This window comes from Hibiscus syriacus, unplaced genomic scaffold (genome assembly GCF_006381635.1).
Source record: "Hibiscus syriacus cultivar Baekdansim isolate YM2019G1 unplaced genomic scaffold, ASM638163v2 tig00009009_pilon, whole genome shotgun sequence".
Lineage (NCBI taxonomy): Eukaryota > Viridiplantae > Streptophyta > Magnoliopsida > Malvales > Malvaceae > Hibiscus > Hibiscus syriacus.
The window spans coordinates 10,001-22,035 of NW_024062181.1; the positions used below are offsets into that span (position 1 = coordinate 10,001).

The window sequence follows — 12,035 nt, forward strand, 5'->3', positions numbered from 1 at the left end:
TTGTCCGCATCTGTTAAAAGAAAATAAAATACAGTTCAGAACGTGTAAATGTTTAGAAACATAAATAATGAATTACCTAACTCGTTTGATGTCGTTGACGTAATTCGTCACGCAACATGGAGACTTCATGTTGCAATGATGAAATATCGGATCGCATTCCACTCACAAGGGAATCAATATACTCCCGAAAATTGACCATGTATTCCATCACGGTATTAATTGTGACATCCTCAGCAACTGGAGCTTCTTCTATCATTGCGTCCCACTTGGTTGCTCTTCTTCATGGATAACGGGGTCCATTTCCTCCCTCTCTTGATCTAATCTGACCTCCTTGACACGCTTCCAACCGAGTTTTTCAACAAAATCATATCCCGCTTTTTTAATAAATACCATGTCAATCTTGCGGGTTAATCGAACAGGGGCGTCATGCGAAAAATCAACTTCTTTCTTCTTCAACAGATGGGTGATGACACATCCATATGGTAGTGTAGTTGAAATTGTTGCTCCCTTTGTGACCATATATACAATTGTATTAAATATGAGTTTTGCAATGTTTGGAGCCGTTTTGGATTTGGATTTATACTTTGCTATCCATCAATAATCGATTTCTCGAAGCGTTGAATGTTTTCCCCCACTAGGTCGGATATACCATGTGAGCATTTTGTGAAATACTCTCGACTCTACATCGAGGTGAATTGGCCTATTTCTAGCAACCCATTTAATTGTAGACCAATCAACACCATTTTCATCTGAATCCCCTTTACTCGCTACACCTAAACCCTCCGCAATAGTTTCCGGAGATATATATATATCCTTCCCCATGACATGTGTATTAATTCCTATTATATTAGTCTTATTAGGCTCGTGCTGTAAGGAAGCATTGTTGTAGAAGACTCTAACTAGGTTGGGATAATATCTTGGTTCTACACCAAGGAATTCAAGCCAACCCCAAGATGTAAATGTAGATTTAAAACTAAATGCATATTTATCATCAAACAAGAAACTCAGGTCAATGACACGTTCGGGACGAATCTTCCTTACTTTAAAAATCGTTTGCCATATTTGTTTCTCCATATCGGATCTAAAGTTCAGAGTTTTGAAGGACCTGATTTCCTCAGAAGAATCGTTTGTTTCAGAAGGAGGTTGTGGTTGAGAAGAACTGGGTTGAGAAGAGCTTTGAGAAAGACCGCGCTTCTGACGCTGACGTTTTGGAGCCATTTTGGTTGGATGCTATTACAATGGAACACAAACACATTCAGGAAAAAAACTCCAATATAGAAATCAATCAAACCTATAAAATATCGATAAATTTACCTGAATATCTGATCGTCACTGTTATGATAACGCTAGTATTCTTCGGAGTGGAAGAGTTATCTTCTGCCTACTTGCCTTTATGTTTAGGGTTTTTCGATTTTAGAGTACTATATATAATGAACGGTGGAAAAACACTTGATATTTAAATTAGTATCGACAAAACATTAAACAGTGTCGATACATTATTTAGACCTATTCTCTCATAAAACCGGTATACTTGTACCGGTTAGATTGAAAAATTACCTAATACATTATACTTATGGGTTTAGATGTTTATGGGATCGACACTTTTTATATATGGATCGACACTTTATGGTTGCACCCTGTTTTCCATTCAATCTGGACCAAAAATATCGACACAAACTACAAAAGTGTCGACACATTATTTAGACCTATTCTCTCATAAAACCGGTATACTTGTATCGGTTAGATTGAAAAATTACCTATTACATTATACTTATGGGTTTCGATGTTTATGGGATCGACACTTTTTATATATGGATCGACACTTTATTGTTGCACCCTATTTGCCATTCATTCTGGACCAAAAATATCGACACAAACTAAAAAAGTGTCGAAACATTATTTAGACCTATTCTCTCATAAAACCGGTATACTTGTACCGGTTAGATTGAAAAATTACCTATTACATTATACTTATGGGTTTCGATGTTTATCGGATCGACACTTATTATATATGGATCGACACTTTATTGTTGCACCCTGTTTGCCATTCATTCTGGACCAAAAATATCGACACAAACTACAAAAGTGTCGATACATTATTTAGACCTATTCTCTCATAAAACCGGTATACTTATACCGGTTAGATTGAAAAATTACCTATTACATTATACTTATGGGTTTCGATGTTTATCGGATCGACACTTTTTATATATGGATCGACACTTTATTGTTGCACCCTGTTTGCCATTCATTCTGGACCAAAAATATCGACACAAACTACAAAAGTGTCGATACATTATTTAGACCTATTCTCTCATAAAACCGGTATACTTGTACCGATTAGATTGAAAAATTACCTATTACATTATACTTTTGGGTTTCGATGTTTATGGGATGGACACTCTTTATATATGGATCGACACTTTATGGTTGCACCCTGTTTGCCATTCATTCTGGACCAAAAATATCGACACAAACTACAAAAGTGTCGATACATTATTTAGACTTATTCTCTCATAAAACCGGTATACTTGTACCGATTAGATTGAAAAATTACATATTACATTATACTTTTGGGTTTCGATGTTTATGGGATCGACACTTTATGATTGCACCCTGTTTGTCATATTGTAAATTTGTCTTTTACTTTAAAGTAAATTTTGTAGTTATTGTTCATACCCTCAATATATATGGAATGACCATTCACTCTCGCACATGATGACAATTATGATGACATTTGGTATAATACAGACAACAATCTCCATTTATCGTAAGTATCAACATGACCCTTAATGTGTATAAGAAACATACCCGTAGGTGTATGAGACCCTTAATGATAAAATTCAATTCGAAGTTTGCAGCAATTCATCAAGGATGGGCCTACGGGTCTCAAAGGTACTGTTTTGTATCATTGCTCTCATTGCATGTCTTGTTTTCCAGCCATGTTTATTTTAAGTGACTTTGGTTCCAATGGGACCCATATTTGCAGGTGCCTACGCGATTTATATTACTCAACTTTTCATTTTTACTAAGCACTCACAGTCAATAATTATTGGAATACAGTTCTCTAAATATATATGTAAAACAATCTCATTTTTTAACATGTACTAATAATATAGGACACATTATGTTATGCATTCCAGCTATGATTTTTTTTCAGTTTGCTACAATTACTTACGATCAACCATAGATGTTTCCCATGGAACAGGAATCACTAGGTTTTGTGGATATCAATCTTTCAGATGTTATTACCAACAAAAGAATAAACGAGAGATACCATCTCATAGACTCCAAAAATGGACGGATTCAGATTGAGTTGCATTGGGGAACCAAAGAGCAAAAACAATAATTTGCATCAACTAAACAAAACTCTACAGAATGGATGGATAACAAAGATGATTGTTTATTTTTACTTTGATCGTGTCATTCTAATTCCGAAGATAGTGTCAAATACCACCTACGGGTATATATCCGACCTAAATATATTAATGCTTCAATGCATCAAACAAATATTTATATAAAAAAAACACCCATTTCCTGAAATTGCTTGAAATTGTTGGTGTTAATAATACTAGTTGCCCAAACAATAACTGAAGAAAAGGGTGAGCAATTGGTACTGGATCTAATTTGTTTTGATTTAATAGTTCATGAAGGGAATGGTACAATGGAGCAAAATATGAATCGATTACATTAGAAAGAAATCAGCAAAGTCAAAACACAAAAAAGAAACTGGAGCTTCATGTCTCATCCCATTTGTTCTTAGGTATCTCTCCTGAGTCGGAGATTACAACTTTCTAGGTTTTCCACCGTATGTCCCGGCTCCCCCTTCAATCATAGACACAATGTCCATGCCCTGAATAACCTTACCGAAAACAACGTGCTCCCATCCAACCTGAAAAGATCATACCACGATGAGAAATTAGCCAAAAGAGTGAAGGAATTTGGGGTGCTCTATCTCCCACTATTACTGGGGTTAACAATAACACTTTTACCAATCTTTCGTGGTCAATGCATTCCCATTAATTGTCCAGATAATGGGAATAGCTAATGAACACATTTAAATTAGTGTACTGATACGAAGCTTTGTTCAATGATTATAAGCCTTCGCATTAGGATTCTACACAAAAAAAGATATAGCTTACCAACTGGCTTTGACAGTGGTGATAAAAAATTGAGAGCCATTGGAATCAGGTCCTGTATTAGCCATGAAAACAACACCTGCAAAAAGATCAAGAGATGAGCAACTGAATATTTGAAGAAAATTTTACCATTGAAGAAAGAACCTTGAAAATCAAGACAACATCGAAGCTTTTAGGTGCCATCGACAGTTAAACTAATACACATAAGAGTACCTGCATGTGAATGCTTTATCTTAAAGCTCTCGTCACGAAAGGTGCCACCATATATAGGCTCACTTCCCCTTCCATCACCATGAATTATATCACCGCCTTGAATCACGAATCCAGATATTATTCGATGGAATGGTGTTCCCTTATAATTAAGTGCTTTCCCCTTAGCACCCTTGCCTTTCTCTACTGCAGTTTTCAAGCAAGAATTTAAGTATATTTACCATGTAAAATTTAAACTGTAAGCATAAATATAAAATCCAAATTCAACAATGGATGAAACATGTTATGGTACATTTAAGAAAATGGAAACAATTGGAGAGGGAAAAATTAATACACCCGAATTAGCTTAAAGGTAAGCTAATAACACAAAATGACAACGACATATGGCCACGCTGATAGTAGCGTGTACACTGCTAATATACCAATGGTTTCAAGAAATTACGTTTTTTAGGCAACTAAAACTAGTGGCCAGAAGATTGAAACATACCAACAGTTTTGGGTACAACTTCACTGTACAATCCAATAACGATCCTACCTATAGAATACAAAGTACATAAATATAAACTGAAAAGAGACAAAGTAAGATTTCTTCTCATCGCTTCTTAAGTAGGAAAGTAAAGGAGTAGTACCTACATGCTGGCCATCAATATCGACATCCAAGTATACTCTGTGGGTGATTTCATGCTCCTCTTCTACAACCTTCTCTTCTTCCTAACCGACAATTTAATATGAATCAATTAATACAAATTATTGTATGAGTAATCTACTGAGATTGGAAGAGCGAAGCAAATATTACATAAACATCAAAGGAAATTGCAGCCTCAAGCCTGTTTTAAAATAACACATTCAGAAAAGCAACAAAAGCCTTTCACTTGCAAAGCTCAAATTTGGAAACAAACAAATGCTCAGATTGTAACAGCATACTTTCTAAACTTTTTTTTTGGATAAGTCAAGTAATTCATTTATCCAAGAGATTAGCAACTGCTACAACAAACAACCAAGACAGGGAAACATACAATTAAGAATCCCCCAATCAATGCATAACCTCCTATTTACCATATCATTCTTATTTATACAAGCTCTGTACAATTTAAAACGAACAATCCCCTTTACCCCATTCACAATCGCATCAACCGAGAGAGAAGCCCCCCTAAACAACCTGCAATTTCCTTCTTCCCAAATGCCATACAAAAAACCAGTCCATGCAATCTTAGGAATAAGGACAATGAGAGACTTACCAGATTCGATTCAACCCATAAAAGGTCACCCTCCCAGCCTGCATCAACAGTTCTGTCCTGCAGACCACATCTCAGCAAGATCCCTTCCCAAACCCCCCTGAATAAGGACAAGTAGAGAAAAGATGATCCCTCATTTCCTTCTTAATGCCACATAGGCCACACAACCCATCATTAGGAATACCAAACCTCCCCAGCTGACCCTTAGTCGGCAGCCTATCTAAGATCACCATCCAAGCAATAGAAAGCTTAGGAACATGAAAAGAAAACCAGATTAGCCTATGCCATCTCACCTTCTCCCTCCTACTCCTCACCTTATCCCAAATCCACCTACTATTAACCAACTGCCAATTCAAGCTACCAGCAAACAAAATCTCAGCTTCACCCCTCAACTTCAACATTTTCTTCATAATCCAACTGAAGTGAGGCTTACAGGCAGCAGTCCTTAAATCCTCACCCTTAAGCACGTACTTTCTAAATTTGGAAACAAGAAAATGCTCACATTTTAATAGTATACTTCAAAAGAAATGAGCTTTAAACTAGGCCTACGTTGCTCCGACTTGGTCAATTAGATGTTAGTAATAGTATCAGATATAGACACGTGTCTAACACAAATATGTTCAGTTTATCCAAGACTAAATTTTTTTTGATAGGATGTTTATCCAAGACTAAATATTTTGTCAAAAATTCGAAGCAACATATAACTATTCAATATGAGATAAACCACGTCCAAAAGGGGGGGGGGTAATTGAATTTGAAATAAAGCATACCCAAATCAAGAAATTGCATACAGATCAAAAGAATCAAAACGTAACGACACCACCAAATTCAAAAAAGCAAAATAGAAAACCAAATATGTTCTGCAGATCAAAACGCAAGAAACAAGTAAAAAAATCCAAATTCAGATCCAAAGGCTACATATTTCCACATATCCTACAGATGGCATTTAGAATGAAGAGAAAAGAGTTAAAGAAACGCACCCGTTTAGCTCCCGAGAAAGCGAAAATGAAGAAAATCGAGACGGCAGTCAAGAGAGGGATGCACCGAGGCTGTAACAAAATCAAGATCTCCCGACGCATTTTTTCCCGAACGTTAACTTCTTGCCTCTACTAATTATTAACAAGAAATCTTTACTTGATTTTCCATGAGCATTACAAAGACTGGTAGAAAGAGGTCTTACATTTTTTTCTCCAACACCATCACTCACGAACTCGGCCGCCAATGAAGACTGAATGAGTTGGGCCTCGAGTTTTTTTTTTATATATAAATTAAAGCTTTTGATTGTCAGACTGCTGAAGAGATTTTAGACGGTGTAAAGTATAAATATAAAAGAAAGCACGTGGAGCACGTGTAAAATGGACAACAAGAAGCAAAATGATTATTGAAGTTGTTATAAAAATATTAAATTTTTATAAAATATGTTCTTTATATAAAATATTTTTTCATCGAATAAACGTGAATTTAATAAAATTTCAAAAGCTTCCTAGATTTGCATCTGTAAACCTTAAATAATGAAATATGTTATAACCAAATAACCTTAGTCTTTAAACCCTAAATCTTAAGCTATAAATCATTAACCCTAAATCTTAAGCTAAAAATCATTAACCCTAAATCATGAACCTTAACTCCTAAATCATAAACCTTAAACCTTAAACTTTAAATCCTAAACCATGAACTTTAAACCCTAAACCTTAAGCCTTAAACCATACATTATAAGCCTTGCATCAAAACCTTAAACCTTAAACCATGAATCTTGAACACCTAAACCATGAAGCATAAACACCAAACCCTAAATAATAAATCCAAAGCTTAAACCCTAAACACTAAATACTAAACCTTAAATATCAAACCATAAACCCTAAGCCTTAATCTTTGAACCTTAAACCCTAAAACTTGAACCCTTAACCTTTAAGCTTGAACCTTGAACCTTAGACCCTAAACTTCAAAACTAAAACCTTAAACCTCAAATCTTAAACCTAAATCTTAGACCTCAAACCCTAAACCCTAAACTCTAAACATGAAATTACAAAATAAAAGTTAAATAAATTAAACAACATGTGTGGATCAAATTGAAACAATTGTAAAATGTAAAGATGGAATTAATATCAAATTGGATTAAATTGCATTAATTTTAAAAGTTAGTGAACAAAAGTTTATAGAGTTTAGAGATTATGATATAATTTATAGGGTTTGAAATGAAATTTATTGTAATGCACCAAAATTTCATCTAGTGTCAAAATGAAAATTTTGAAAGTTTAATAGACAAAGTATAAACTTGGGAAAAGTTTAGGTATCAAAGTGTCATACTTTTCCCAAGTTTTGTCTTTGGCCACTAAACTTTTTCAAGTTTATATTTTGATCACTAAACTTTCAAAATTTTCATTTTGGTCACTAGATGAAATTTTGGGTATTACAATAAACTTCATTTCAAACCATAGAAATTATATTATAATCTCTGAACTCTATGAACTTTTGTTCACCAACTTTTAAAATTAATGCAATTTAGTCCAATTTGATATTAATTCCATCTTTACATTTTACAATTGTTTCAATTAGATCCATTGATGTTGTTTAATTTATTTAAATTTCAATTTGTAATTTCATGTTTGTTCAATTAGTCCTTAAAATTATATTTATATCAAAATTAACCCATAATTATTTTTAGTTTTTGTAATTTACTCCAAATCATATACAATTACAAATTACATTTCGACATTCATGAAGGGCGAAAAATAATTAACCAAAAAATGACTCGACCTGAAGTCAATCTGTATTTGATAAGATCCGGCCTGAATTTTATCTGTAAATGATGTGACCTGATCTGAACGAGATCTGATTAAAGTACATCCAAATATAAATTAACTTGATATTTAACTGCTTCGGACCTAAACCGTTTTGACATGAACTGACATCGATCCGAACTAAAATTAACCCAACATGAACCCAAACTGAATTTGATGTCAAATCAACCTGAAAATGACCCAAACTGATTTGATATGGACTCAATTTGATCCGAGTCGAACCATTAAATTGATCTGATTCAACCTGCATTCGATTTGACCTGACCTGACAGTATCCGATTGAAACCTAAACGATTACCTGATTTTACAACCCTAACCATAGGTATATATATCTTGACACATACAACTATGTGATCCTCGTGATAGAGATATTTACAAGGAAGATGCCTACTGATGAAATGTATATAGATGCACTGGATCTCCACAATTTCCTTAAGAGGGTATTTCCTGAAAGAATATATGAAGTTATAGATCCATTGTTTATTGCAGGAGGAAGAGGCGAAGAAGAAGAAATTTGACATGCAGGCATATGCATAGAAATCTATTCATAATTTAATGATGTATTTAAGTTGATCAATTTTTATGCAATTAAAGTGCAAATAATGACTGAGAGCAACCATATTTAATTAGTAATGCAGACAAATAGTGATGTCCTCGATACAAAATTTTGCATGATTTCAACACCAAAGTTGACGTCCAAGTTACGACGTAGGCATATTTTTGATCAAATAGAATTCTTCTGTTCTTGATTAATGATACGATTAGTATCAAGGAAAATTTCTCTTATCTAATCATCAAGATTCAATTTTTTTTAATAAAGTATTATAATGTTCATAGATGTGTATGTAAATAAAAATAAAAGACATAATGGTAAAAAAAAGCCTAACGTTTGTCACCTTTTCAAATGTGTCCTTTAAGTTTAATTTTTGCAAGTTAAATTATAAGAATTTATTTTTTAAAATATTTTTTATTATCAATTATAATTAACTAACTATCATTTTTATTGATGTCGCATGACAATGTCAAGGAGATAATTCAAAAACAAGCGAACGTTTGGAAAAATATATAATAACAAAAAAATCTCAATATTTGTTTATTTCAATTACACTTTTGATGTTGTCATAGCACATTACTATGACATGTAATTAAAACAACCACGTTTATGTTGTTTAAAACCGGCCCTGAGCGATTTGAAGAGGGGAAATCAGCAACTAACTGATAAAGCCATTTGTTTATATATATCATCATGCGTATGAGGCAGCTGGGCGGTCTGAGCATGTCTCCTCAAAAGAAAATCTCTGTTGGTTCATTGCTGGGGACATTCAGAAAAATGTCGAAGAAGTCATCAACTTATCGATTGATTATACGAATGACGAAATCGCCCTTGCTATCTACCACTTGCATTGCTGCTATACTCCTTTTTGTTTATGCAGACAGTCTAATGTCTAATCTTCCCATTAAGGCTGGTGAGGCTCTTCCATCACCTCAGACCATGACGGCTCAACTTGTCGAAGGAGGAGGACATGTTGATGCCAGTTTAAACACCCTGCCAGGGTCTGTAGCTACCACCCCGGAAAGAAAGATTGAAGAAGAAACTGAGAATGAAGATCCCCTAATTCCTCCCTTCAAGGCATCTGTAGATGAAAGGATGGAATGGTTCAGGAGAAAACTACCCGAACTCGAAATTCTCAAATCAAATGAGTTGAGTGAGAAATTCCATGGTCGAGTTTTGGAATTGTACAACAACAATTGTTCAGCTCAGTTCTTCATGGTGTGGCTTTCGACAGCGCAGTCCTTCGGACCGAGAGAGTTCTTGGCCGTGGATAGTCTGTTCAGCACCTCGCCAGACGGATGCTTGCTGATTTTGTCGAGCTCCTTGGACACCCCAAAAGGGTACAGGGTCCTGAAACAACTTCTTGATCGGGGATTTAACGTGCTCGCAGTCACACCCGACGTGCCCTTTCTAGTCAAGAATACCCCAGCTGAAGCGTGGCTTGATGAGTTGAAGAGTGGGAACATGGACCCTGGTTCAGTTCCTTTATTCAACCATCTATCTGATCTCATCAGGCTTGCAGTTTTGTACAAGTATGGGGGAGTTTACTTGGACACAGATTTCATATTCCTGAAAGATTTATCAGGGTTGAGGAATGCCATCGGCGCACAAAGTATCAACCAAGTAACCAAAAAATGGGCCAGATTAAATGGAGCAGTAATGATCTTTGACATCCACCATCCTGTTTTACTGGAATTCTTGAAGGAATATGCCACCACTTTTAACGGAAACAGGTGGGGACACAACGGACCATATTTGGTTTCTAGGGTGATGGAGAGAATAAGAGACAACCCTGAATACAGTAACATTACAGTTTTCCCACCAAAGGCCTTTTATCCGGTGGATTGGATTAAGATAGCCAAGCTGTTTAAGAAGCCAGAAACGGAGGCAAACTCAAAATGGACAGATGACACGCTTGCTGATATAAGCAGTGAGAGCTATGTAGTTCACTTGTGGAACAAGAGAAGCAGAGAATTGAAGATAGAGGAGGGAAGTGTGATGGCTAGATTGATTGCAGAGCACTGTAACATTTGCGACAACATTTACAAACCTTGAAGCTCAACCTTCTCTATCTGAAGCCATTTTCCTCACCGAATCAACAAAAAGCAAAATCCCTCAATTTTTTACACCATGTTGCTTAAATAAGTTATGATTCATTCAAGTTTATTCTTTTCTTCAGAAAGGTGTGCCCCCCTCATATATTGTAAAACCGAATACGATTCCTTCAAAAACGTTGTAAAACATGAAATTCATTCTCTTCTGGTATTGTCTTGCCTCTAAAATGCAGATGATATTTGCTTAATTTAACAACCACCCTAGCTAGCAATCAAAATTCAGAAAGCTATAATAGTAGCTCCGAAAACCAAATTGGCTGGATTCCATTATCACCGTCGAATGTGTTCTCGACAAACTATGTAGACCATACGTGGGTAGAAAGTACTGTTTGAATAACCCGTTAAGCATACACATTGAGATGCCCTTGTACCAAGATATCAGGTACAGGTAGAAGGCGGTGCAACATGGGAAAAGCAGCCGATGAACAAAATTTATTTAACGATATTTGCATCAACCGAAATAAATGCGATATTCTTACGATTAAGATTAATTTATGCTTCTTGATTAATTAAAAGTCTCCATTCTGAATTACTTTTTATGTGTGGACAATTGAGCATCCATCCTGATTATCAGAATAGATGTGTGTAATTTCACGAAAGGAAATTCTGAAAATTTTAATGCGAAAAATATGACGATATTAATGTGATAACATTATTTCCTTGTTAAATCAGCATCTGAATAAATGTTCTACAATCCACATTGATGATTGATGAGAAATTCCATTCCACAATATTCTAGACCAGCTAAGGGTGTTTCATGCTCTATCCGTAATTCCATTTTAATAATGCCCTCGGGTTAACTCAAAAATTGCTTTGTACCATATCGGATTAACTCCTTAAATCTATTTTAATGATTCAATAATTAATATTTTTATTAAATTTGTTAAGCAACCTTAGTGGTTAAAGAGAGTGAAGTTCTCTCTAGAGATCTTGAATTCGAATAGTTACATCTATAATTCTTACTTCCAAAATCAATATGCGAT

The 12,035-nt window shown here is 35.0% G+C and overlaps 2 protein-coding genes across 4 annotated transcripts; one reads left to right on the plus strand and one right to left on the minus strand.

The window, feature by feature from the left end:
* Positions 1–3,665: 3,665 nt before the first annotated feature.
* LOC120202698 (peptidyl-prolyl cis-trans isomerase CYP21-1-like) lies at positions 3,666–6,865 on the minus strand. 3 transcript variants are annotated; one of them, XM_039203091.1, is made up of 7 exons: positions 6,765–6,865; positions 6,565–6,690; positions 4,979–5,060; positions 4,837–4,884; positions 4,353–4,535; positions 4,143–4,218; positions 3,666–3,892 (listed from the first exon to the last, which is right to left on the minus strand). In XM_039203091.1, exons 2-7 carry the CDS (start codon positions 6,661–6,663, stop codon positions 3,832–3,834), a joined length of 549 nt encoding a protein of 182 aa, XP_039059022.1. In that variant the 5' UTR covers positions 6,664–6,690; positions 6,765–6,865; the 3' UTR covers positions 3,666–3,831. The 3 variants fall into 3 exon arrangements, with proteins under 3 accessions (XP_039059022.1, XP_039059021.1, XP_039059023.1); XM_039203090.1 differs by having other exon boundaries at positions 6,565–6,693; XM_039203092.1 differs by lacking the exon at positions 4,837–4,884 and having other exon boundaries at positions 6,565–6,862.
* Positions 6,866–9,662: 2,797 nt separating this feature from the next.
* Positions 9,663–11,031, plus strand: LOC120202822 (lactosylceramide 4-alpha-galactosyltransferase-like). Its single transcript, XM_039203181.1, has one exon. It carries the CDS (start codon positions 9,716–9,718, stop codon positions 10,991–10,993), a length of 1,278 nt encoding a protein of 425 aa, XP_039059112.1. The 5' UTR covers positions 9,663–9,715; the 3' UTR covers positions 10,994–11,031.
* Positions 11,032–12,035: the final 1,004 nt, after the last annotated feature.

What these genes read in the sequence shown, in the direction of transcription:
- LOC120202698 (XM_039203091.1), bottom strand. Translation starts at nt 6,663, where the DNA reads ATGCGTCGGGAGATCTTGATTTTGTTACAGCCTCGGTGCATCCCTCTC. An exon ending in CTTTCTCGGGAGCTAAACGG is followed by an intron (nt 5,061 to 6,564) that starts GTGCGTTTCTTT and finishes ATTGTCGGTTAG; the next exon opens with GAAGAAGAGAAGGTTGTAGA. An exon ending in ACCACTGTCAAAGCCAGTTG is followed by an intron (nt 3,893 to 4,142) that starts GTAAGCTATATC and finishes TGATCTTTTCAG; the next exon opens with GTTGGATGGGAGCACGTTGT.
- LOC120202822 (XM_039203181.1), top strand. Translation starts at nt 9,716, where the DNA reads ATGTCGAAGAAGTCATCAACTTATCGATTGATTATACGAATGACGAAA.